The sequence below is a fragment of the Emys orbicularis genome, chromosome 3 (genome assembly GCF_028017835.1).
Source record: "Emys orbicularis isolate rEmyOrb1 chromosome 3, rEmyOrb1.hap1, whole genome shotgun sequence".
Classification (NCBI taxonomy): Eukaryota; Metazoa; Chordata; order Testudines; family Emydidae; genus Emys; species Emys orbicularis.
Genome location: NC_088685.1, coordinates 154,596,367 through 154,621,889, shown reverse-complemented (window position 1 = coordinate 154,621,889; position 25,523 = coordinate 154,596,367). Strand labels below are relative to the sequence as shown.

The 25,523-nt window shown below is 42.5% G+C and overlaps 1 protein-coding gene across 1 annotated transcript in view; it reads left to right on the top strand.

The window, feature by feature from the left end:
• KIF6 (kinesin family member 6) overlaps window positions 1-25,523 on the top strand; it is a 284,172-nt gene that overhangs the window by 122,235 nt on the left and 136,414 nt on the right. Inside the window, exons 11-13 of the mRNA XM_065401377.1 lie at window positions 651-756; window positions 1,945-2,086; window positions 4,291-4,503. Coding sequence (XP_065257449.1) covers window positions 651-756; window positions 1,945-2,086; window positions 4,291-4,503 — 461 coding nt within the window. The remainder of the gene's footprint in view (window positions 1-650; window positions 757-1,944; window positions 2,087-4,290; window positions 4,504-25,523) is intronic.

Below are 25,523 nucleotides of genomic sequence, written 5' to 3'. Positions count from 1 at the left end.
CACACACACTGACTTCAGTGGGTATTTTTCTTGCCTAAAGACTGCAGGCTCAGCCCCCCATCAATAAATGAATAAAATGTTTAATACATTTCAGCAATAGGAAGAGAAACAATGGGTCTTTGGGGTATATAGAGAAACTGAGATCCAAAAAATGACATTGCCCTACATGATGGTGGGGGCTGAGAATTTTATGAATGCAACCTAAATTATTAAGTTTCATATACTTCCTAGCAAAAATACAGGCAGAAAGCATCCAAAGCACTAGTCTTAGAATTATGTCTTGTAAGAGAACATAGGGAAACTGATTATGGAAAAATTAAATTATGAGAGAAATCAGGAAAACAGAAGATTACTTTTAAACATTTAGTCCCAAAACTATTTATTAGCATACATAAATCATTATCTGAATCATTTGTGATCCCTCCCATGTTAAGCTCAGAGTCTAGCACCAAAAAAAAGAAGTTGATTGCTTGTGTTTTCAAGTAGACTAATAGAATGGACCCCCAAACCAAGAGTCTACTGGGAAAAGCAGTAAACTTGGCAACTCTGAAACACATTCCTAGCTTGAGTCAATGTTGCCTGTTCTTATGAGAATTTTTAAGTTCCCTCAAAGATTATATTTGTTATTTTTGCCTATTATGTGCTTTCAGGCTGAATGAGATAATTAAAACATTTCTGGAAGATCCTGATCCTGAGAGCATGCTGAATGTTGGAGCTGATATGCGCAAGATCAAGCACTGTTTCAATTACATAAAGGTATATTCTGTACACATACAAGGAAGTGCAGAGAGCCCTAAAAATGAACTGGAAATATTAGAGGACACAGGGGAGAGAGAGAGCTGAAAAGCAACCATGAAGCTATGGAGAAGAAGGGAGTGTATACAGGGCTGAGAAATGCTTGAAGAATTGGAATGGATTGGAATAATAACCGGAAAATATGCAGCAAGAATCTGAAGGAGCTAACAGGAATAACCAAAGGGTATTAGAGATGGAGCGAGTGATAGAGAGGACTGGAATTTACAGGAATTGCTGTGCTGAAGTAATCTGTAAATGGATAGAGAGTATATCCAAGTATATATGCAGCTAATAAGGAGTTTTACATTAGACTAGTTACTCCCAGGAAGATAGCAGAAAAGAGGGTTTGTGTCACTGAACCAGCTGCATCAACTGTGCTGGTTATATGCTATGCTGGGATATACTGCACACAAGATATAGGCTAGGTCTACACTACCCGCCTGAATCAGCGGGTAGAAATCGATCTCTCGGGGATCGAATTATCGCGTCTCGTCGGGACGCGACAATCGATCCCCGAATCGACGCTCTTACTCCACCAGCGGAGGTGGGAGTAAGCGCCGTCGACTGGGAGCCGCAGAGGTCGATTTTGCCGCCATCCTCACAGCGGGGTAAGTCGGCTCCGATACGTCGAATTCAGCTACGCGAATTTGCGTATCTTAAATCGACACCACCACCACCCCCGTAGTGAAGACCTGCCCATATACAGGGTGAGGAGTAGCAAGGGAAGAAATTGAACATGGGGTATATTTTTTGTTTTTGTTTATGCTCTGCTATAAAAGCTTCCGCAATTTTCTAATATAGTAAAGTATAAAACACTGTCCCTGAATTTGATTTCTAGATGAGGAGGAATTAATACCCAGTTGATGTTGCTTTTTTCCTTACTACAGTGGGAGTTCCTTACCAGAGAAAGATGTGTAAGGCTTAGATATTTTTATTGAGGAAAACTGATTAGTGGAAATCAGGAGATATCTCATAGCTAACTCAGTACTTATTGCTTTGCAGTCTACCAGTGGTGGGATTTTGCTTTTCAGAAATCCTGAAATCTCAAATCAGCTAGCATAGGTAAACAGTCATGCAGGGATAGGGAGAAATGAATGGGATGAGGATAGAGTGACAAGAACCCAGAACTCTTTTTATTTTATTTCATAGCAACTGATAAATCGTACAAACATTCCTGACAGAAGTCTGCTCTCCCCAGACATCACTGGAGGTGAAGATACTAATACCCCAGAGAAGAAAGAGGAGTTAAAGAAGTTGAGAGACCTTCTACACCAAAGAGATAATGAAATCAGTATCCTTTATGAAACAGGATTTATTTGGATTTAAACTAATCTGGCTGCAATCTGAGGTGTGGGTGTGTATGAAATGGGAGATGGTGATCTGCAAAGAATTTCTTCCCTTTCAGATTGATGTATCAATCCACATTCTTAATCTAAGAGTCTCCTACCACTCTTTATCAGAATCCCATTGTTGCACTTGGTCCCTGTTTCTGTTATGAACTGAACCAAAATCCTGGATCCAAATACGCTGGGGTTTTGGGAAATTCTGATCCAGATCCAAAAGTTGTGGTTCAGGCTCATGTCTAGTAAACTCTCTTCCAGAAAATGAAAAACTGGGTCTAGCATAGAAAACTGTGATGCTATATAAAGAACAATTTATTACCTTACAAAGAATAGAATTTCCTGTATTGTTATTTTTAGCCAAATGAAATGCTGCTTCAGGGACTACTGGACTCTCTTCTTTTAGATTAAATGTAAAACTTGTGCTTTCTACATCCAACTTTAACATTTAAACTAAAGCTGAGCCTTTATATTGTGTATGTATAACAAAAATTAAACTACTCAGATGTGCTGTGTCCACTTTACTGCCTCATGGGAAACATATGAGTAGCTGTACCTTAGCAAAATGAAGAAAGGGCAGTTATTTTTAGCTGGCTGATAAAACTGCAGGCAGACCACAGCGTCACCGTGTCCCTGAGTTTGTGGCTGATCTGTGGACAAAACTTGAACAATGGCAGAAAATTAACAAATAGCTTTCAAGTTTATAGCAAGCAGAGATTCTTTAGCGTTATTAAAAACAAGATTAACTGCATTCTTTGTGTTCAACAATTACACACAGATTTGGTATATCAAGTGTGAATGGGTTGTACTTCAGACTGGTAGCTTGCTTTACCCTGATGAAATCAAATGGTAGGGAAGCCTTTTAGTCTGCTGCATCCTTCACAAGAGCCAAGATGTTTATTTTGAAAGGAACACTGTCTAGTTAATTTGGCTATAAAATTGACTTATAACACCTTTTAAAAGTTTCTTATTTTAGCTCAGAAGAGAGTCTTCTTGAAATAAATCATTAAATTGATAAAATATTTGTAATAAAACAACAAAATACGCAATTAATAGAGTCAGATGCACTCGCACCAGATATGCATATGTGGCTTTGTTTATGGAAGTGCAAGGAAGGCATTCATTGCATCCATCAATTTTAATTAGAGCTGTATACGGGGAATTGAAATATTAAAAGTTAAAATCAGAACTAGCATGTAAGGAACTGTAAGTGGATTTTGAAGCCTAAATAATTTTACAATTTACTTTTAAAAATTAACATAATGATTGGTGCAATAAAACTACTGAGGACTTGGAGGCTCTCCTGCCATAAACTGTAAGAGATCCTTCTTGTCTTTATGCACACTATAAAAACTATGATAAGAACCAATTTGTAAGACAAATAATTTTTGCAACCTAATCAACTTGATAATTCTAATTCCTCACACCTTGCCCAGATTTTTTCCATGTATTTATCAGATAAATTAGACACAAAATGAAAAACATCTCCTCATCTTTATAGGGATTCATGTTACCTTTTCGTTTTTGCTAAATGTGTAGTGAATTCCATCAGAAAACCCCCTGCATTCCTTCATTTAAAGTGTTTTTATGTCAAAGGTCTTTCTAAAGAATATGTATGTAATTGGCAGGAATTTCTTTAAAACCCTGTTTTGTGTTTTATAATCCTTTCTATTGTGGTGTGCTTGACAGTCTTCCTATAAAGTTTAAGATTTCTGGCTTATACGATTTAAATTTGACTGGGGAAATTTGCAGGGTCTAATTGATGTTGCAATGTTACCCAACTTAATAAAGGGAATGTCACCCATTTTGAAAGAGTAACTAGAATTTAATATTTCTATTTTTGTACAGAACCTTACAGTATTTATTGCTTTTATCCAAACGTGGATTGGCCATAGCCATTTATACCATTCACTAATGTCATCTTACTAGTGCTCAGGACAAATTGAATTGGTTATTCGGAAAGATAAGTGTGAATACATAGACATAACGTATGGGCCTAACCCTGCAATCCATATTCACATGAATAGGCCTTCCATATGTGACTAGTTCCATTCAGTTCTACAAGACTACCTGTATGAGCAAGTGACCTACGGAGAGAGTGGATTATTATTTATGGAAAGGAGATCCCAGTTAATTTCCTTAAAATGTTCTGCAGATATTCTAGTAAGTATGTTAAAGAAAGAAAAAAAGAAAGCACAGGATGCCCTTTTTCAGCTCAACGCTGGGTCTAGTGGTCTTGCAGTCTCGGCAAGTTCCCTTTCTATAAGCTTGGAAGAAGGTCAGAGGCCATCTGCCTGTGTTAATGTGAAAGATACACAAGAGTTCAGCTCCTCAGTACATAGATCTGCTTTTCTTCCCAGGCGAACAGGTTAGTGAAATGAATTATATATGCAAATATCCTGTTCTCACATTATGACTTTAAATGTATCATTCTTAGGTGTGGACTAGGACAGGGGAGTTTTACTTTCAGCATCAGCATTCTTGTGCTCATTTGCTTTTGTCCTTCACTTCACAAATATAATTACCTTGATTTCAGGCCACCTCAATGCACAGGTAACTTAATATGCTGATAGGACTCAAATGTTGGAAACGTAAATGAATGTTGAGGATTTCATTTGTAATATAATCCAGGAGATGACATCCTTCCCATGGAAGCTCAAACTACTGACTTAACTAAAACAAGATAAACAGTTATGATTAGTGGTAAGGGCCAGAAAGTAGGTTTCAAATTTTGTCCTTCAAAATAGGAAAGTAATCCTCTCTTCAGGTGAAAAGAAGGTTGATTAGTTCTGTCTCCAGCTATATAGCACCACACAAGATTCAGTGCTTAACCTTTAAAAGTAAATCTCCTCAGTGTTCCACATTATATAGAACATGCTTGGTTTTATTTGACATTTTTAATGAACCATTGTAATGATTTTTATCATTATAGTGTTAATGGAATCAAACTTGGACCTCTGTTTAGCAAGTTAATTCAGCAGGGAACTAACTTGAAGCATTTGAGTAGTTTCACTGAAGTCTTAATAACCTTGCTGAACTGGGACATTGGTTTGTAAGAACAAAACCAGAGTGCTTATATTTTCATATGTTGGAACTTTCTGTGAAAAAGCATTTAAATCATCATGGGGAAGGAGGAGTGTTCAAGAATGCAACCTTGCCAAAGGAGATTAGGAAATGGCTGAATTCACAAATACTGTATTTGGTTAACATAGCCTGTACACTAAATATAATTTAAGCATGTGATAGATAATGTCATTTTCAGGAGAAGGGCAGTTTCTGTCCATCTGCACTTATATAGAGTTCAAACCCTTCTTAGTGAAGCTAATTCAATTATTTCCATACTTTCTTCTGTTGAGGAAGTTTTCCTAAGGAGTCTTTGTAAGCTCACATCTTAAGGTGTTTCCCTTGGATATAAGCACACCAAAGGCAATTACTTTTTAAAAAAAATATTATTGTTTTACTGGATGACATTTAGTTAGGGCATGTGCCTGTCATGATGGAATAATGTCTTGGGTTTTTTTAATTAATAAAAATAAATATAATTGTTGACTCACTTTTTGTGAATGTCATGGAAGAATGAGTCTTAAGGAGGCAAATGCCTGAGGAGAGGGTAGTGGTTTGGCAGAGGGGCTTTGATACAAGAATATAAATTACACCATCTAAACACTTTTTTCTCCTCCCACAAATGTTTCTGAGCCTGATTCTTTCTTTCCAGTCTTCCTCAGACCAAAGACAAACAGCAATCCGGATGTAAAGCATTTTTTTTAAAATTACAATATTACTATTTTCATAGCGGTTAGAGTATTAGAGGAACAATTGGAAGAGCAAAAGTTTAAATTTCAATGTTCCTTTAATTTTATAACACTACTTTAGAACCAGCAAAATAATGTCAATAATATTGCATGCAACAAAATGGTCAGTGTGAGTTTAGAAAATATTACTATTTTATCCCAGCATTACATGCTGCTATAAGTTACCTAAAGGAGAGAAAATATCCCCAATGTTTGCACAGGATGATGAGTATTTTATCCTTCTTTCACCTAGAAACTAGTCACCATATTACTTGGGATTTTAAAAAGCTCTTTTTCTGGTTAACATATCTTCTTTCAACCTATTCCTGTTGAAAAAGCAAAATGAAATGGAATTCATGGCTCACTAGAGAATTTGAGTAGTGCCTAGGCTCTTTAAAACATTCAACCAAGCCAGAGAAAGGTTAGGGATTTTTTTGTTTTGTTTTTTGGTTAAACGTCTGTTTTTGTTTTATTGAAATAATGAGAGAGCCTGCATGTTCGATTCTAATGCTGAAAGAGGCCATATTGTTCTCTTTAACATAGCAATGGTCTTAGTGTTTTTATGTTTCTTGAGTGTGTGTTCCAAATCGTCACCTGGAACTATTCAGCTTTCCAGAAGTCCCGAGATGACTCACTGCATCCTTTAACTGTTTGAGATTCTAACAAAACCAAACCATCCTCCGAAGTGATGTCAAAGCAGTTTTTAAAAGTACATCATGAGCTGAAACTGCGTCAGAGTTGGAAGCTTTCATAAAAATACCCACGCAGTTGTGATGCTTGTTGTGTAAATGATAATTAATGGTTCCTCTAAAGCCGCTTCACTTTGGAAATGAACTGAGGGATTAATGCTGCAACCATTTTTATAGTAGTATGAAAAAATGTGTGTACACGTGGATTAAGGAGGAAGATTAGTAAAGAATTATAGGAATAAAGTTAGGTCCAGGGGATTCCTTTACTGGTGTTTAGGCTGTGATATAAGCAAAATACTTAATCTACTATCTCAAAATGTTGAAAACTGCAAGTATCATGTGAATATAGTGTATCTGGACTCCATCATGTGTTAAGAAACAATGGTCATATTGTATCCTGCTGTTACAGTTGTTACACTGCTGTCATGGTTCTATCAGCACTTTCATTTTAAACTTTAAGGTTTCTACTAGCAACAAAAATAATTATTTGGCATAGAAAAATGTATGTCTCAGAAGGGATGGGGTTGTATTATAATGTACCTCATGGCTGATTTCAATAATTGTATTTAAACATGATCTAAAAAGTTTAATCATGCTGTGATCAGAAAATGAAAATCTTTTAATATAACATTAGTATTAATATTTGAATACGCAGTGTAGTAATTCTGATTTAAAGACCAGCTTTTTAAAGTTAGGTGTGCATAACTACATGCATACATTTACCTCCTGCATGCACCCAATTTATTCACAGAGTTCCAGTCTGCACTCAGTACAGGAATTTGTGTATACACGTGGTGAACTAGGTTTCTAAATACAGCATCGGGTATTTTTGCATATGCATGGAAATTTGAGTACAATGCAAGTACCTAAATTTGTAAAACTAGCCCTCAATTACCTTAACTAATATAGTGACTGAGTGACTAAAATCTTCAATTTTATTTTAATAGAATTTATGTTAATAGTTTGAATCAGCTGTAATGTAGTTGAATATAATGGCACTCTTGTGATTTATGGTGTCATCAAAACTTTGATGGAATTATTTCCTTGTGACCCTCACTAATCTTTTTTACAGTATGAAGTAATTAAGGATGTTCTGCCATTTAGACCAGTGGTTCTCAAAGCCGGTCCGCCGCTTGTTCAGGGAAAGCCCCTGCCGGGCCGAGTCGGGCCGGTTTGTTTACCTGCCGCGTCTGCAGGTTTGGCCAATCGCGGCTCCCACTGGCCGTGGTTCGCCGCTCCAGGCCAATGGGGGCTGCGGGAAGGGCGGCCAGCACATCCCTCGGCCCACACCGCTTCTCGCAGCCCCCATTGGCCTGGAGCGGCGAACCACGGCCAGTGGGAGCCGCAATCGGCCGAACTTGCGGACACGGCAGGTAAACAAATCGGCCCGGCAGGGGCTTTCCCTGAACAAGCAGCGGACCGGCTTTGAGAACCACTGATTTAGACCACATGAACTGAACCTGCCTAATCTTTTAATGTTGTATTAAAAGATTACTAGTGCCCTGGAACTGGTTTGGTTTCTTAGGCTGATCCATTTTCATGTCTGGTCTTTAAAGGTTAATGGGAAAAAAATCTTCTGTAAATTTAATAAGACAAGTTTTCATTACTTTGCTTCATTAGCTATTTTTGTTTTGTACTGTAATGAACTGGCTAATGACCAGGTGAGCCACTGCCCACTCCTAGTTGGTGTCAGAAGTGCTAAACAGTTCCATAGGTCCTTGTAATGGGGCACTTACCTCTGGAGCGCCTCCAAGCGACAGGGTCAAGTATTGTAGTCCTTTTTTCACCTCTGGTGTCCCCTGCTGGCTGACTTGGCAGGTCTTCCATGGCTGGCCATCTGACTGAGTCAAAAAGAACAACTGAACCCCTTGCAGGGTATTAGAGTCCAACAAATAAGCAGTCTGTTTCCTCTCCGAAGGGTCTTCAGCCCCAGCTTTGTTCTGACTCCCAAAGAAGACCTGCCCTCTTCTTGTGGTTACGCCACTTAACTCGTAGCCAGAAGGGGAACCTAGGCCCACCCACTAGTCTGGGTTCCAATTCAGAGACCCTAGACACAGCAGCCACATACTTGTTACTGCTTCCTGAGGCAGGATGTACTCGGACCATGGGGTGTCCTGTAAGTAGCCTCAAAGACCAGATATACCCAGTCACTGTCCTATACTAATATAAGCCAAAAGAGATTCTCCTTTAACTCTAGTGGTGGGGACCTGTGTCGAGATTTTCAAAGCCAACTAGGGGACTTAGCCACATAACTCCCAATAATTTCAATGAGAATTATGTGGCTAACCCCCAAACTTGTTTTTGAAGGTATCAACCATGGGCTTTTGAAGCAGGCAGATCTAGTTCAATCTCCCATGCTTCTGGAAAGTTCCATGTAGTTATAGTTCATATCACAGTGTCAATCATGAAGTCTTAGAAAGCCAAAGTGCTTAAATATGAATGTAGGAGCCTAAATGTAGGCACCCATTTTTGAAAATCTTGACCATCTTGCTGTGGGGATTGGGGGGAGAGAGAGAGAGAGATTGTGGGGAATGTTGTGCTCTATATTTTAGTTTGCACTCTCCCTAAAGTGGTCAGACTTTCTCTCACATGTCCTGCCCAGATAGTAATGTTGGCATCATTTGGACTTCTACTCTCCTGCTATGTACAACAGTTATAATAATAATATCTTATAGTGGTTTTGTTTTAAGAAGTTTGTGTGTAAATATTGTACTTCAGAAATGTGTCAGATTGACAGCTCTCAGGAGTTAACAGGGACAGCATGGTTTGTATACTGTCTGTACTGCCTTGCCAATATGCCTCAACCCTGACTTGGAGGGTCCACTTAACACAAGAGTATTCCTGAGTATCCATGCTGTTTCATTCCTTGACCTCTCTACTGAGAACGCTAATATTGTTTTCTTAAGTGAATTATCACAGTATTTTGCTTTTACTTTCTTTTGTGTGGATTCTGAAGGTTCCCTTTCTAAGGAACTTCAGTATTTGGCTCTGTATTATACTTATAGTAAAGGGGACTAAGGAGAATAGCCTGTGTACGGTATGGTTTTTTTCAAATCAGACCATAGAGATTTCACTGTTGGATTCCGACTTATGTCAGGAAAAGTGGTTTAGCAAAATTCCCCCATATACCACTTTGAAAATGTGCCCAAAGATTTCGTAAGTGGGTGCTGATCAGGATCTGTCTGTGTAGTTGTATACAGCGCACATAAAACCAGCAGGTCTTATATATATAGTTCTGTTATAAAATAAGCCTTCTAATGCTAAAATTAAATAAAATTGTACTAGATTGCCTAGAAATTTTTGTTACAGCTTTTTTTTTGTTCTTTAAGATTACTTAAGATACAATTTGAGATTTAGGAAGAAAATAAAAAACAAATGGATAACAGATGCTAATCCAAAGCTTGGGGAAAAGAAAACAGCTATTTAAGAATAGGCAGTGCTAGTTTCCAGTGAGGGCCAGAGAGGGCTGTCAAGAAGAAAAGGTTCCCTAGGGTCATAAGCAGCACAGAGAAAGCCGGCACCAGGACAAGTGATCACTGCCAGAGAATATGAGAACAATAAGACTACAAATTACAGTATGGTTGGGTAGATGTCACATGAGCAGAAAGAATGTACCCACATTTATAAGTCAGCCCACCTTCTTCAGAGTGTTTTGAGATCCTTGGCTGCAAAGATCTATAAAAGTTCAAATTAGGAGTAGTAGTATATTATTTTATTATTCAATTATAACAATGCAAAGAGATGTTTGTGCATTCCAGGGCAGTAATAAACACCCAATTCCATCTGCTAGTAGCTAGGAGATGGCTCCCTTTCCTGTTGGACTCAGACCTGGACACAGTGATCCTGCCTTATTTTTACCCTCCGGGCTTGATTATTCCAATTCATTATGTCTAGGAATGAAGCAACTCACCCTGAAAAAGCTCCAATGGGCACAGAACATAGTAGCCAAAACAGGTGGCCATGAGCACACCAGCCTAGTACTTTGCTCCCCTCCAAATATCTAGTCTAATTTAAGCTCTCTGTCCTGGCAATCAGAGCCCTGGATGGGATTGGTCCTAGCTATCAAGGAGATTGCCTCTCTCCCCATGAGCATGTCTTCCATGTCTAGTTGGCAGCCGGTTTCAAGCGGAGTGCCCCAAGGGTCGGTTCTGGGGCCGGTTTTGTTCAATATTTTCATTAATGATCTGGAGGATGGCGTGGACTGCACCCTCAGCAAGTTTGCAGATGACACTAAACTGGGAGGGTAGGGATAGGATACAGAGGGACCTAGACAAATTAGAGGACTGGGTCAAAAGAAACCTGATGAGGTTCAACAAGGACAAGTGCAGAGTCCTGCACTTAGGACGGAAGAATCCCATGCACTGCTACAGACTAGGGACCGAATGGCTAGGCAGCAGTTCTGCAGAAAAGGACCTAGGGGTTACAGTGCATGAGAAGCTAGATATGAGTCAACAGTGTGCCCTTGTTGCTAAGAAGGCTAACAACATTTTGGGCTGTATAAGTAGGGGCATTGCCAGCAGATCGAGGGACGTGATCATTCCCCTCTATTCAACATTGGTGAGGCCTCATCTGGTGTCCAATTTTTCCAGGATGTGGGAAAAGAGTCCAGCAGAGGGCAACAAAAATGATTAGGGGGCTGGAGCACATGACTTATGAGGAGAGGCTGAGGGAACTGGGATTGTTTAGTCTGCAGAAGAGAAGAATGAGGGGGCATTTGATAGCTGCTTTCAACTACCTGAAAGGGGGTTCCAAAGAGGATGGATCTAGACTGTTCTCAGTGGTAGCAGATGACAGAACAAGGTTTAATGGTCTCAAGTTGCAGTGGGGGAGGTTTAGGTTGGATATTAGGGGAAAAAATTTACTAGGAGGGTGGTGAAGCACTGGAATGGGTTACCTAGGGAGGTGGTGGAATCTCCTTCCTTAGAGGTTTTTAAGGTCAGGCTTGACAAAGCCCTGGCTGGGATGATTTAGTTGGGGATTGGTCCTGCTGAGGTTCCTTCCAACCCTGATATTCTATGATTCTATGACAGCTACAATCCAATGGAATTATGAAACTGTAAAATGACAGGGGAGGCTTATGATCAAAAAAGAAAGAACTTTCATGGGAGCTGGACCTACGCTATGGAACTTACTCCTGCAAAAGTTAATAATTACCATGACCTCACTACTGTTAGAAGTAAAATGCAACACTCTTCTCTTTGACTTGCCACATACACTCTCTTAGGGTATGTCTACATTGCAATAGGGGGTGCAAATGACAACTCCTGTAGACGTATCCAACCCGCACTAGCTGTACTCTAATTAGCTGACTAAAAATGGGAATGGGGATGCTCTGGCTTAGGCCGCAGCATGGGCTGCACAAGCCTGACACCTCACCCCACCACGTAGGCACTTGCTTGTGCAGCCCATGTGGTAGCCTGTGCCACAGTTGCTCTCACTTCCATTTTTAGTCATGGATCAAACACTGGCTAGGAGGCAGGAAGCAAAGAGAAGGATAAAATGGTCAATTTTCATTGTGGCAAAAGTTAATAGAAGGGTACCTTAAGGGTCTGTTCTAGGCCCCCTGTTGTTTAATATATTAATGATCTGGAAAGGAGGGTGAATAGTGAGACCGCAAAATGTGCAGATGACACAAAGTTGTTAAGCGGAGTCAAGACCAGAGAGGACTGTGAAGAACCTCAGAGACACCTTAATAACTAGGTGAATGGGCAATACAATGTCAAATAAAATCCAGTGTTGATAAATGCAGAGTAATGAACATCGGAAGGAAAAATATTAACTATTTGTACATCTTACAAGAGTCTAAATTAACTGAGTCACCTTAATAAAGGTACCTGGGCATCACTATAGACAGCTCAGTACAGACCACTACTCAGTGCACAGTTGCAATCAAATAAAGCTAACGAGATATTAAGATGCATATAGAATGAGATGGTGAATAATACAAAACATATTATAACATCTTTATATAAATCAATGATGTAGCCTCATCTGGAATGCTGTATAGTATTGGTCACTGTCATGGGTAGGGCCCTACCAAATTCACAGTCATGAAAAATGTGTCACGGACCTTGAAATCTGGTCTTTTGTATGCTTTTACCTATGCTATACATATTTCACAGGGGAGACCAGAATTCTCAAATTGGGAATCCTGACCCAAAAGTGAGTTGCAGGGGGTCAAAAGGTTATTTTAGCGGGGGTCGCGGTATTGCCACCCTTACTTCTGCGCTGCCTTCGGAGCTGGGTGGCTGGAGAGCGGTGGCTGTTGGCCAGGCACCCAACTCTGAAGGTTCATACCATGCCACCCTTACTTCTGTGCTGCTGCGAGCAGCAGCTCTGCCTTCAGAGCTGGGCTCCTGGCCAGCAGCTGCCACTCTCCAGCTGCCCAGCTCTGAAGGTAGTGTAGCCACCAGCAGCTGTGCAGAAGTAAGGTTAGCAGTACCGCAACCCCCCGTTACAGTAACCTTGCAACTCCCACACAACTCCTTTTTGTGTCAGGACCCCTACAATTTAGAACACCATGAAATTTCAGATGTAAATAGCTGAAATCATGAAATTTACAATTTTTAAAATCTTATGACCGTTAAATTGACCAAAATGGACCATGAATTTGGTAGGGCTCTACTCATGGGGCAAGGCCTCCCTGTGACACCTCCTGCTGGTCGTGTGTGGCACAGCTGGCATTCTCTGCTTCAGTGTCCTTCCCCATGGCGGGTCTCCTTGGCTTTCCACACACTAGCCTGTGCTGGAGAGGTGACTAAGTCTTCTGGCCAAGTCACAAACAAAACTTAACTTCTTCCGGGGTAGCAAAAGTCCAACTAAAAAAGTCCCAGCAAACAAAAAGGTCCTTCTTCCCCTTTGGTGGCTTCTCCAGTGGGCCCTGTTTGCAATCCCTTTCTGGGCTACCTGTCTTGAGTGTTTCTGGTTCTGGGATACAAGATCTGAAGATCAAATGGGAAGACAGGCGCACCAATATTAGTGTGCTGGAAGAAGCAAATACCACCAGTATCAAGGCAATGATCACCCGTCAGCAATTCCGCTGGACTGGTCACGTTGTCCAGATGCCAGACTATCACCTCCCAGAACAGGTACTGTTCTCTCAGCTGACAGCAGGGTACCGTAACATGGGTGGATAAAGGAAGCGTTATAAGGACTTGCTGAAGGACAACCTAAAAAAATGTAATATTGACATTGATACTTGGGAGACACTTGCCCAAGATCGCTTAAAATGGAGTGAAGTCCTGCGTGATAGTCCCCTGCATTTTGAACTTGCTTGCCGACAAGCCGAAGAGGACAAGAGGCGCAGGAAGAAGGAGAGACTGGTCTCCAGTCATGGTCAACAGCCTCCTGATGAGCCTGAAAACATCTGCCCTCATTGTAATAGAACTTGTGGTTCAAGGATTGGCCTTATTAGCCACCTGAGGACCCATAATTCCCATGGAAGATGATCATACTCAGTAACGAATGATCGCCCATCATCATACTACATCTGTGTATTAAGGGGAGTTGACACCTTCTTCTGAAGCACCTGCTACAGGTCAGAGGCAGGATACTGTACTTGATGAACCTCGGGTCTGATCCAGTATTGCAATTCCTATGTTCCTTTTTGCTGGTCCCCTGGTACAAAGAGGCTGTAAAGACAGATGATTTGGCCAGCTGAGGATTTGGCCAGTTAGAAGAGAGCTTCCATAGCAGCTCCTACAACACACTTCTCCTAGCCCTCGCATGGAGGGTATGACCAAGGAAAAGGGGGCATGACTGGAGCAACCCTGTGTTCTGGCAACTACCTGCTGCCAGAATGGCTCCTTGGGGCCATTAAGTCAAGGAAGCTACTCAGGTGATGTAATGCTTCATTTGCACTACCTCCCTCCACCGAAGACTCCTCAGCTGTCCTGATCATATCTCTGTATCTCCTCTGCAGATGAAGATTTTGCTCTACATCTTATTTTTACTGTTTTTATCACACCCCTCACTTTTAATATAGTAGGGATAATTAACTTGTTTGGTGTCATAATGGCATTAAACACATAATATAATTCTTTCATAACACAGAGCTTTAGATTGTCTCAGGTATATGTGGACCAAAAAAACAAAAAAAGGGCTATACACTATCAACAGAGGTCTGGTCAAGTCACCTTATGCAGTACATTTTACCCTTTGTTCTCTAAACCTCAGAACACCCTCCTAAATTTTAGTAAACTTTGTGCATTTCTACTCTTACCCTGCAAGTGTGTGTGTGTGTGTGTGTGTGTGTGTGTGTGTGTGTGTTGACATGTTTCTGCCTATCTACAGCGGTATGTAAAAGTAGGAGTTGACATGCCAACTAATATAATTGGTTCATTCAGTCTGACCTGCCTTGAGCAGTGGCAAAGGCCTGATGCTTCACAGGAAAATTGGTGAGGGACCTATGTTTCGCCTGGTCAATTGTGCAGTGATATGGGGGTGGTGGTAGAGAGAGTGTGTGTCTTTGCAGCACAAAGGCTTATTTTGTGTAAATCTTCTAGCTGCAAATAATATTGATAGTCAGAAAGCTATCTAATCCTTTCTTTAAAATCTTTCTGAACTATATATATACATATGTCTCCTTGTCTATATATTTTATGGGTTTGATAAAGGTTTGAGAAAGACCTTATGTTGGAGCCAATAATATAGAACTCCCAAGTAGAGCCTTTAGTGTGCTGTGAAAGCCACACTTCACCATTTAAACATTTTCCATACCCTCACTCAGTTTATGATTATTTAAATTTACAGTACGTACTTGATTTCACATGCACTGTAATAGTTTTAACAATTTACTTGGTTTCATTTTTAACTAAGATTTGCATAGTCTCAACTGCATAATTGGCCTTGTTTTAATGCAACACAAAATGACATTGTTTAAACCTTTACAAAGTTTGTTCACTTTAATCATTGCCGCTTTGTGAATAAATTTGATTAAAATTAAGTTTATTTGCCAACATTAATCTAATTTTAATGTGCAGATGAATGCATTATGTTTTCCATTCACCTATTCTGTTGCCGTAGCCTGAAAACAATTAAACTAAACCATCAGGGTAAAGGTATATGAAAAGAAAATCTTCAGTTTGGTTGCACATTTGTGAGAGATCTAAGGCTACATCTACATTTCCGCTGTGTGTACAGACACTGCATGCCCAACTAGCATGGATATAAATAGCAGTGTAGATGGTGAGACGCTGCTTAGGCGAGTAGAGTACCCCCAGGGTATGTACCCTACATGGCTCTCTACATTCCCAAGCACTGCCTCCAACACAGGAGCAGTGGAAGTGCCCTAAAGATGGGGGGCCACAGGCACCCCAACCATGGCCCCGTCCACCCACGCTCTGCCCCCCCCAAGGCCCTGCCCCCACACAGCCCCTTCTCCCTGAGCCCCCATCCTCCTGCTGCCCATTCCCCCTGAGGCCCTGCCCTCATGCTGCCCCTTCCCCTGAGCCCCACCCTTGCGCCATCCCTTCCCATGAAGCCCCACACATAGTTCCTGTATTCGACAGGCCTCTATAAGAGTAGACACAGCTGTAGCTGATACTTGGCTTCATATGGGATATTAATTAAATTTACTACTTTACATTTTTATACAGTGGATATGCTGTGTATTATATGTTTGTTCTGAAGCAGACCTTTTCTGTGCAACCATAGAGGGTATAAGAACTTTATTCTCCAATTTTTGATTCTTGATTTCATAGATTCATAGATTCTAGGACTGGAAGGGACCTCGAGAGGTCATCGAGTCCAGTCCCCTGCCCGCATAGCAGGACCAAATACTGTCTAGACCATCCCTGGTAGACATTTATCTAACCTACTCTTAAATATCTCCAGAGATGGAGATTCCACAACCTCCCTAGGCAATTTATTCCAGTGTTTAACCACCCTGACAGTTAGGAACTTTTTCCTAATGTCCAACCTAGACCTCCCTTGCTGCAGTTTAAGCCCATTGCTTCTTGTTCTTGTTCTATCCTCAGAGGCTAAGGTGAACAAGTTTTCTCCCTCCTCCTTATGACACCCTTTTAGATACCTGAAAACTGCTATCATGTCCCCTCTCAGTCTTCTCTTTTCCAAACTAAACAAACCCAATTCTTTCAGCCTTCCTTCATAGGTCATGTTCTCAAGACCTTTAATCATTCTTGTTGCTCTTCTCTAGACCCTTTCCAATTTCTCCACATCTTTCTTGAAATGCGGTGCCCAGAACTGGACACAATACTCCAGCTGAGGCCTAACCAAAGCAGAGTAGAGCGGAAGAATGACTTCTCGTGTCTTGCTCACAACACACCTGTTAATACATCCCAGAATCATGTTTGCTTTTTTTGCAACAGCATCACACTGTTGACTCATATTTAGCTTGTGGTCCACTATGACCCCTAGATCCCTTTCTGCCGTACTCCTTCCTAGACAGTCTCTTCCCATTCTGTATGTGTGAAACTGATTTTTTCTTCCTAAGTGGAGCACTTTGCATTTGTCTTTGTTAAACTTCATCCTGTTTAACTCAGACCATTTCTCCAATTTGTCCAGATCATTTTGAATTATGACCCTGTCCTCCAAAGCAGTTGCAATCCCTCCCAGTTTGGTATCATCCGCAAACTTATTAAGCGTACTTTCTATGCCAATATCTAAGTCGTTAATGAAGATATTGAACAGAGCCGGTCCCAAAACAGACCCCTGCGGAACCCCACTCGTTATGCCTTTCCAGCAGGATTGGGAACCATTAATAACAACTCTCTGAGTACGGTTATCCAGCCAGTTATGCACCCACCTGATTTGGTAAGCTCTCATTTTGTAAAACCTTCACCAAACCTACTTAGATTGTAACCTTTTTGGGACAGGCACAATCTTTTTGTACTTTTCGTACAGCACCTGGTAAAGTGATGACCCGGACCATAACTAGGGCTCCTAGGCACTACGGTAATGCAAGTAATAAATAATATTCAGACACCTTCAAATCCCTCAGAAATTGTGAAATCTATGGACAGTGAGGGGAAAGAAAGGCAACACATGCATGCGGGTGTATGTAACAAAGTATGTAACTCTTTGTGGTAGCACCTGTCCTTATCCCTCCCCTCTCTGTCTGTGTGCCTTACTCACTATGCCATGCTGAGCTGGGTTTGTATGGGATCATTTCTTTTTTATGTTTGCACAGCACCTAGCACAATGGATCCCCAATCCTAACTGGGGGCCTTGGTAGTAATAGTAATAAACTGCTATTGAGTCAGTGCTTAAGTGCTTTCCTAACCAGAGAGAAGCTAACGTACATGCTTAATTTTTTTCCTGAATCAGGCCCTAAATCAGGAGTAACTCTATTAACAATCCACTATGAATGGAGTTACACCGTATCAGCGAGATTGCAACTGAACACATAGACTCTGTTACCATCCTTCATATTGTGGTATTCTACATATTTTACAGTCTACTTCAGAGTTTTCTACTTATTATTATTAATAATTATTATTTGTATTATTGTAGCACTTAGGAGCTCTAGTCATAGTGTCCACAGCTATGCTGGAGAGCCCAAGGAAAGGATGTAGCTGAGAAATACACAACTGTAATGTCCTAGTTAGACATGGCTAATGACAATGGGGTTAAACGGCGTTGGCGTCTCTAGTTGAAAATTATACCAATTTATGTGCTGACAGATCTGTTATTCTTGGATCTCAAGAGTCCCCTTTTAGGAGGGAATGGTGGGTATCATTCTAACTCTAATTCAGTAAGTCAGCAGCACAATGTTGTCTGTTTATATTGGAACTTGTCCTGCAGCTGACATTTTGGCAGGCTGGCTGCTGTCACTGAGGAACGTTTACAGATTGCATAAGAGAGTCAGTTTAGAGTGAGCACACTAAAACTTTTAGATTAGTCCAACTATTTTACTATTGAAGAGGTTGAGTTTACTATACGATACCTACTCTAAATACAGCACACTCTAAATCATAAATCTATAAAAACATGAAGACATAGGGGGGTGAACATAACACTTGATCACATTCAACAGCTGTACTGGGTGTCTACTGTTATTTATTGCATTGTAATATCTTTAATAAATCTGAAATACACACACCTTTTGGCTACAAACTTAATTTATGTTTCAGATGAACAATCCATAAAACGCAAAGATACATTACAGACATAAATTGAGATTTACATAGTCTTCAACTTTTTATTTTAAATCAGACAATAAATTAGCACAGTTTAAAGCCTGTTGTACAGCTTTAGTTATATATATATTTTATTGCTGATAGATTTCTTGTATATGAAGACCTTATTTAAATATAGAGCTGCATAGAACAATTCCCATTGAATGGGAACATCAGTATGGTTTGGTAGTTTTAGAGGAGATGGAGCCATGAAAAAACCTGGGAAGAGTAGAGGAAAAGTTAGAGTTCATTATGCATGTCACTATAGTAAGTGATATTGAGTTGAATTTGAATTTTATTATATAAGAACAATACATTTATTATATCCTCCTTTTGAGGGAACCCAGACTACTGCTTGTTTGCACCATAATTCTGTCATTTTGATTTTTGTATGATGGCTTTTTTTCCTGCTGGATTTGCTTTTCTGTTAAAAAGTAAACAATCTGATTACCAGAAAATAGTGTAAACATTTTGACATTGGACTGAGAAGCTAAACCCAAATAGATTAGCACATTCAAATGGTTGAATGTGCTAATCTGTTTGGGATAGATTGCTCTGCTCACACAAAGGACCTTATTACGGTTACTTTTTGAATAAATTTCCTGTTTCATCGATGTTTCACACACAGCCTGCGTACCACACATCCAGGTCAGGGATAAGGGCCCCATCATGCTTAGTGCTGTTACAAACACATAAGAAGATGATGGCCCCTGCCCTAAAGAGCTTACAATCTAAGTATGAGATGAAAGACAACCGATGGGTACAGGAAACAGATGGGAGAAGCACAAGGTAGCAACATGATTAACCGAATGATAAGCAGTGGTCATAGTACACCAGCTGCTATTTGCTCTAACTGTACTCGTCTTTTCAGAAGACTTAGTTTTAATGTTTCTCTTGGCTTATTTAATCCATTAATGTAATAACTTGGGGGAGAGATTTCCTGCTCCTGAGGAAGAATGCACAGGAAGGTCCCCTAGGGCAAAGAAAATTCTTTCAAGTTTTCAGCATTATTTAGTCTACTTTCTTCCATTCAGATAATGTGGGTTTGCAGCCACCAACTGGAAAAATCAGGGGTTCACCAGCCAAACCACATATATTCCTTGAGAGCTATGTGGAACATACCTCTGCACCATATCTTGGGCCTACAGCTCATCCTTGGTCCCTAACAATGGAGTTCCACTAAAATGAGGAGTTTCTGTGCCCACAGCTGCTCCAGGACCCCCCATAAAAAGGGTTCCACAGATCTGAGAGACTCCCTTCAGTAGTTAATACCTCTGGGTTGTGTAGAGGAACATGGCATGCACAAGCTCTCCAATGTGTATTATTTCTGGATGCTTCAGTCACCATGCTCAAGACTTATCATCAACCAAAGATAGCCATTTTATTGGGTCCGATGAAAAAAAACTTCTTGGTGATTTAGGGCATTGACCTTTACTAGATTTTATGTAGCATTACTACAAGAAGAAAGTGAAAGTACATGAGCCACATTCTCAATTCCAGGTCCAGAAGAAGGTTTACATCAAATTCAGACTCCATCTGAACTTCTCCCAGTGCTTAGTAGGGTACAATGAACATTTTATTTTCTCTGTTATCTTTTGTAAGTAACATAAATGAAAACTATTTGTTTGCTACTATCAATTCTGAGTAACTCGAATTTGCTACAATATTGAGTACTACAATCAATTATTTGCTTCTAGTGAGTTTCTGCTGTTGTTTATGGACCAAATGGAAATTACCAGACTCTCTACTGCTCTATATACCGCTCTTCAGGAATGCCCTTCAAAATAAATCAAGCAACTATTGACAGGTTTAAATGTTTTGCTCCTATTTAATTGGACTGCATTTTTGACAGACTTTACAAAGTCCTTTTCAGGTATCTGAGAGCACTGGATAAAAAAATTACCACTAAGGCGCTAGTTCTGCAAGGTAGTTAAGCATATGTCTAATTTTAAGCATGTGGGTAGTACCATTGACTTAGTGGAACTAATTATGTGCTTAAAGTTATGCACATGCTTAAATAACTTTCTGAACTGAGGCCTACATCTCTCTCCTCTTCCCCATTCATTTCCACATTGAATCATAGAATCATAGAAGAATCATAGAAGATTAGGGTTGGAAGAGACTTCAGGAGGTCATCTAGTCCAACCCCCTGCTCAAAGCAGGACCAACCCCAACTAAATCATCCCAGCCAGGGCTTTGTCAAGCCAGTCCTTAAAAACCTCTAAGGATGGAGATTCCACCACCTCCCTAAGTAAAGCATTCCAGTGCTTCACCACCCTCCTAGTGAAATAGCTTTTCCTAATATCCAAGCTAGACCTCCCCCACTGCAACTTGAGACCATCGCTTCTTGTTCTGTCACCTGCCACCACTGAAAACAGCCAAGCTCCATCCTCTTTGGAATCCAACTTCAGATAGTTGAGGGCTGCTATCAACCCCCCCCCACCACACACCCACCCCTCGCACTCTTCTCTTCTGCAGACTAAATAAGCCCAGTTCCCTCACCCTTTCCTCGTAAGCCATGTGCCCCAACCCCCTAATCATTTTCATTGCCCTCCGCTGGACTGTCTCCAATTTGTCCACATCCTTTCTGTAGTGGGGGGCCCAAAACTGGACGCAATACTCCAGATGTGGCCTCACCAGTGGCAAATAGAGGGGAATAATCACTTCCCTCGATCTGCTGGCAGTGCTCCTACTAATGCAGCCCAATATGCTGTTAGCCTTCTTGGCAACCAGGGCACACTGTTGACTCATATCCAGCTTCTCGTCTACTATAATCCCCAGGTCCTTTTCTCTAGAACTGCCGCTTAGCCAGTCGGTCCCCAGCCTGTAGCAGTGCATGGGATTCTTCCGTCCTAAGTGCAGGACGCTGCACTTATCCTTGTTGAACCTCATCAGATTTCTTTTGGCCCAATCCTCCAATTTGTCGAGGTCACTCTGGACCAGGGGTCTCAAACACACGGCCCGCAGGGTTATTTTCTGCGGCCCGCGAGCCCCTCGCAGCCCCCCCGCCTTCTCTCAGTGTTTACCTAGAGCAGCTCCGGCCGGACGTGCACCGGGGGCAGGGCAGGCTTCCTGCCTGCCTGCCCTGCCCTGCGCCACTCCGGGAAGAGGCTGGAACATGGGGAAGGGGGGGCACAGGGGCTGTGTGTTGCTGTTGCTTCAGGCAGTGCCCCAGCAGCTCCCATTGGCCAGGAACGGGGAACCGCGGCCAATGGGAGCTGCTGGGGGCGGTGCCTGAAGCAACAGAAACACACAGCCCCTCCGCCCCCCCCTTCCCCATGTTCCAGCCTCTTCCCAGCGCGGGGACAGGGCAGACAGGCAGGCAGGGAACCTGTCCTGCCCCCGGTATGCGCCGGGCCAGATCCTGCCCCCCCAACCCCTTCTGCAGCCAACCCCCCTGCCCTGAGCCCCCTGCCGCACCCTGCACCCCTCTTGCACCCCAACCCACTGCCCTGATCCCCTTGCCGCACCCTGCACCCCTCTTGCACCCCAACCCCCTGCCCTGAGCCCCCTGCCGCACCCTGCACCCTGACCCCCTATTGTACCCCTCACCCCTCCTGCACCCCACACCCCAACTCCCTGCCCTGAGCCCCCACCACACCCCACCTACACTCCCTGGAGGCAGGGAGGGGGCAGAGTTGGGGTGGGATATCGGGGACAGGGAAGGGGTGGGAAAAGGCAGGGCAGGGGCGGGGCCTCATGGAAGGGGTGAAGTGGGGGTGGGGCCAAGGGCGGCGGGGGGGGGAGGTGTCAGTAATGCGGCCCTCGGGCCAATGTACTAGTCCTCATGTGGCCCTCATGGTCATTTGAGTTTGAGACCCCTGCTCTGGACCATATCCCTACCCTCCAGCATATCTACCTTTCCCTCCAACTTAATGTCAAATGGGAACTTGCTGAGGGTGCAATCCATCCCATCATCCAGATCATTAATGAAGATGTTGAAGAAAACCAGCCCCAGGACCGACACCTGGGGCACTCCGCTTGATACCGGCTGCCAACTAGATATTGAGCCATTGTTCACTACCCGTTGAGCCCAACGATCTAGCCAGCTTTCTATCCACCTTATAGTACATTCATCCAATCCATACTTTTTTAACTTGCTGGCAAGAATACTGGGGGAGACCGTATCAAAAGCTTTGTTAAAGTCAAGATATATCATGTACACCGCTTTCCCCATATTCACAGAGCCAGTTATCTCATCATAGAAGGCAATCAGGTTGGTCAGGCATGACTTGTCCTTGGTGAATCCATGTTAAGTGTTCCTGATCACCTTCCTCTCCTCCAAGTGCTTCAAAATGGATTCCTTGAGGACCCACTCCATGATTTTTCCAGGGACTAAGGTGAGGCTGACCGGTCTGTAGTTCCCCGGATTCTCCTTCCCTTTTTTAAAGATGGGCACTATATTTGCCTTTTCCCAATTATCTGGGACTCCCCCCTCCCCGATTGCCACGAGTTTTCATAGATAATGGCCAGTGGCTCTGAAATCACATCAGCCAACTCCCTCAGCACCCTCGGATGCATTAGATCCGGACCCATGGAGTTGTGCCTGTCCAGCTTTTCTAAATAGTCCTTAACCTATTCTTTCACCACAGAGGACTGCTCACCTCCTCCCTATACTGTGCTGCCCAGTGCAGCAGTCTGGGAGCTGACCTTGTTTGTGAAGACTGAGATTAAAAAAAGCATTGAATACTTCAGCTTTTTCCACATCATCTGTCACTAAGTTGCCTTCCCCATTAAGTAAGGGTCTCGCACTTTCCCTGACCTTCTTCTTGTTGCTGACAAACCTGTAGAAACCCTTCTTGTTACTCTTCACATCCCTTGCTAGCTGCAACTCCAATTGTGCTTTGGCCTTCCCGATTACACCCCTGCATGCTTGAGCAATATTTTTATACTCCTCCCTAGTCATCTGTCCAAGTTTCCACTTCTTGTAAGCTTCCTTTTTGTGTTTAAGCTCACCGAAGATTTCTCTGTTAAGTCAAGCTAGTCGCTTGCCATATTTTGATATTCTTTTTGCACATCGGGATGGTTTGTTCCTGCACCCTCAATAAGGCTTCTTTAAAATACAGCCAGCTCTCCTGGACTCCTTTCCCCTAATATTAGCCTCCGAGGGGATCCTGCTCATCAGTTCCTTGAGGGAGTCAAAGTCTGCTTTTCTGAAGTCCAGGGTCCGAATTCTGCTTTTGTCAGGATCCTGAACTCAACTATCTCATGGTCACTGCTGCCCAGGTTGCCACCCACTTCTACTTCCCCTACCAATTCTTCCCTGTTTGGGAGCAGCAGGTCAAAAGGAGCACGGCCCCAGTTGGTTCCTCCAGCACTTGCACCAGGAAGTTGTCCCCAACACTCTCCAAAAACTTCCTGGATTGTCTGTGCACTGCTGTATTGCTCTCCCAGCAGATGTCAGGGTGATTGAAGTCCCCCATGAGAACCAGGGCCTGTGATCTGGAAACTTCTGGTAGTTGTCCAAAGAAAGTCTTGTCTACCTCATCCTCCTGGTCTGGTGGTCTATAGCATACGCCCACCACGACATCATCCTTGTTGCTCTAGCCTCTAAACTTAACCCAAAGACTTTCAACAGGCTTTTCTCCAGTTTCATACTGGAGCTCTGAGCAATCATACTGATCTCATACATACAGTGCAACTCCTCCACCTTTTCTCCGCCGCCTGTCCTTCCTGAACAGTTTATACCCATCCAAGACAGTGCTCCAGTCATGTGAGTTACCCCACCAAGTCTGTTATTCCAATCACAGTTCCTTGACTGTGCCAGGACTTCCAATTCTTTTGCTTGTTTCCCAGGCTTCTTGCGTTCGTGTACAGGTACCTAAGATAACTAGCCGATTGCCCTACTTTCTCAGTATGAATCAGGAGGCCTCCCCTGTTGCACCCTCCTCCTTGTGTTTCCTCCCGGTATCCCACTTCCCCACTTACCTCTGAGTTTAGGTCACCATCCCCCGGTGAACCTAGTTTAAAGCGCTCCTCACCAAGTTAGTAAGCCTGCCTGCGAAGATGCTCTTCCCTGTCTTCATTAGGTGGATCCCATCTCTTCCTAGCAATCCTTCTTCCTGGAACAGCAATTGGTTCTTTGTCCCAGTCTTCCCTGAGATCCTTATCTAATCTCAGTGTTTTTATCCCAGCCAACTGGCTCCCAATCCCAGCCTCCCCTCCCTCTGGTCCCAGTCTCGTTGCCCAACCAGTTCAATTCTCCCCTCCTCCCCAACTCCCAGTCCCAGCTTCCCCTTCCCCTACTCACAGTCCTAGTCTCTGTGCCCTGACAGATTCTCTCGCTCTCACCCTTCAGGACTCCTTGTCTTTATCTACTCCTTTCACTCCTCCTGGTCTGGCTTTTGCATGCTCTGCATTCAGATCAGACAGCTTCCTCCTCCACACTGCCCAGGTACTTGCAGAGGGATCATTGAGAACACAGAAGAAACAGGCTCCTTGTTCTCAGCTCCAGTGCCTGGCACCACCCTGACTCCAAGTAGCTGGGAGCAGGCGTTACAGGGAAGTCTGGCTTTGCCCTTGTAGCCCTGGGCTGGAACATGCTTAGTAACTCTGTGGGGGTGGCACATGCACAGACTGGTCACACATAGAGGCTGTGAGGGGATGGAGTGTGTTCCCTGAGCACAGAATCTTTGTGGAATTTAGCTGCTATAAATTAATGTCTCTACTGAGCATGTGCAAACTGTGATTTTCTCAAAGGCTTATCACTTGGGCAGATTTGCAGAGGGATAGCAAAAAGCATTTTTCTGACATATAGACTACCCCCTGCCA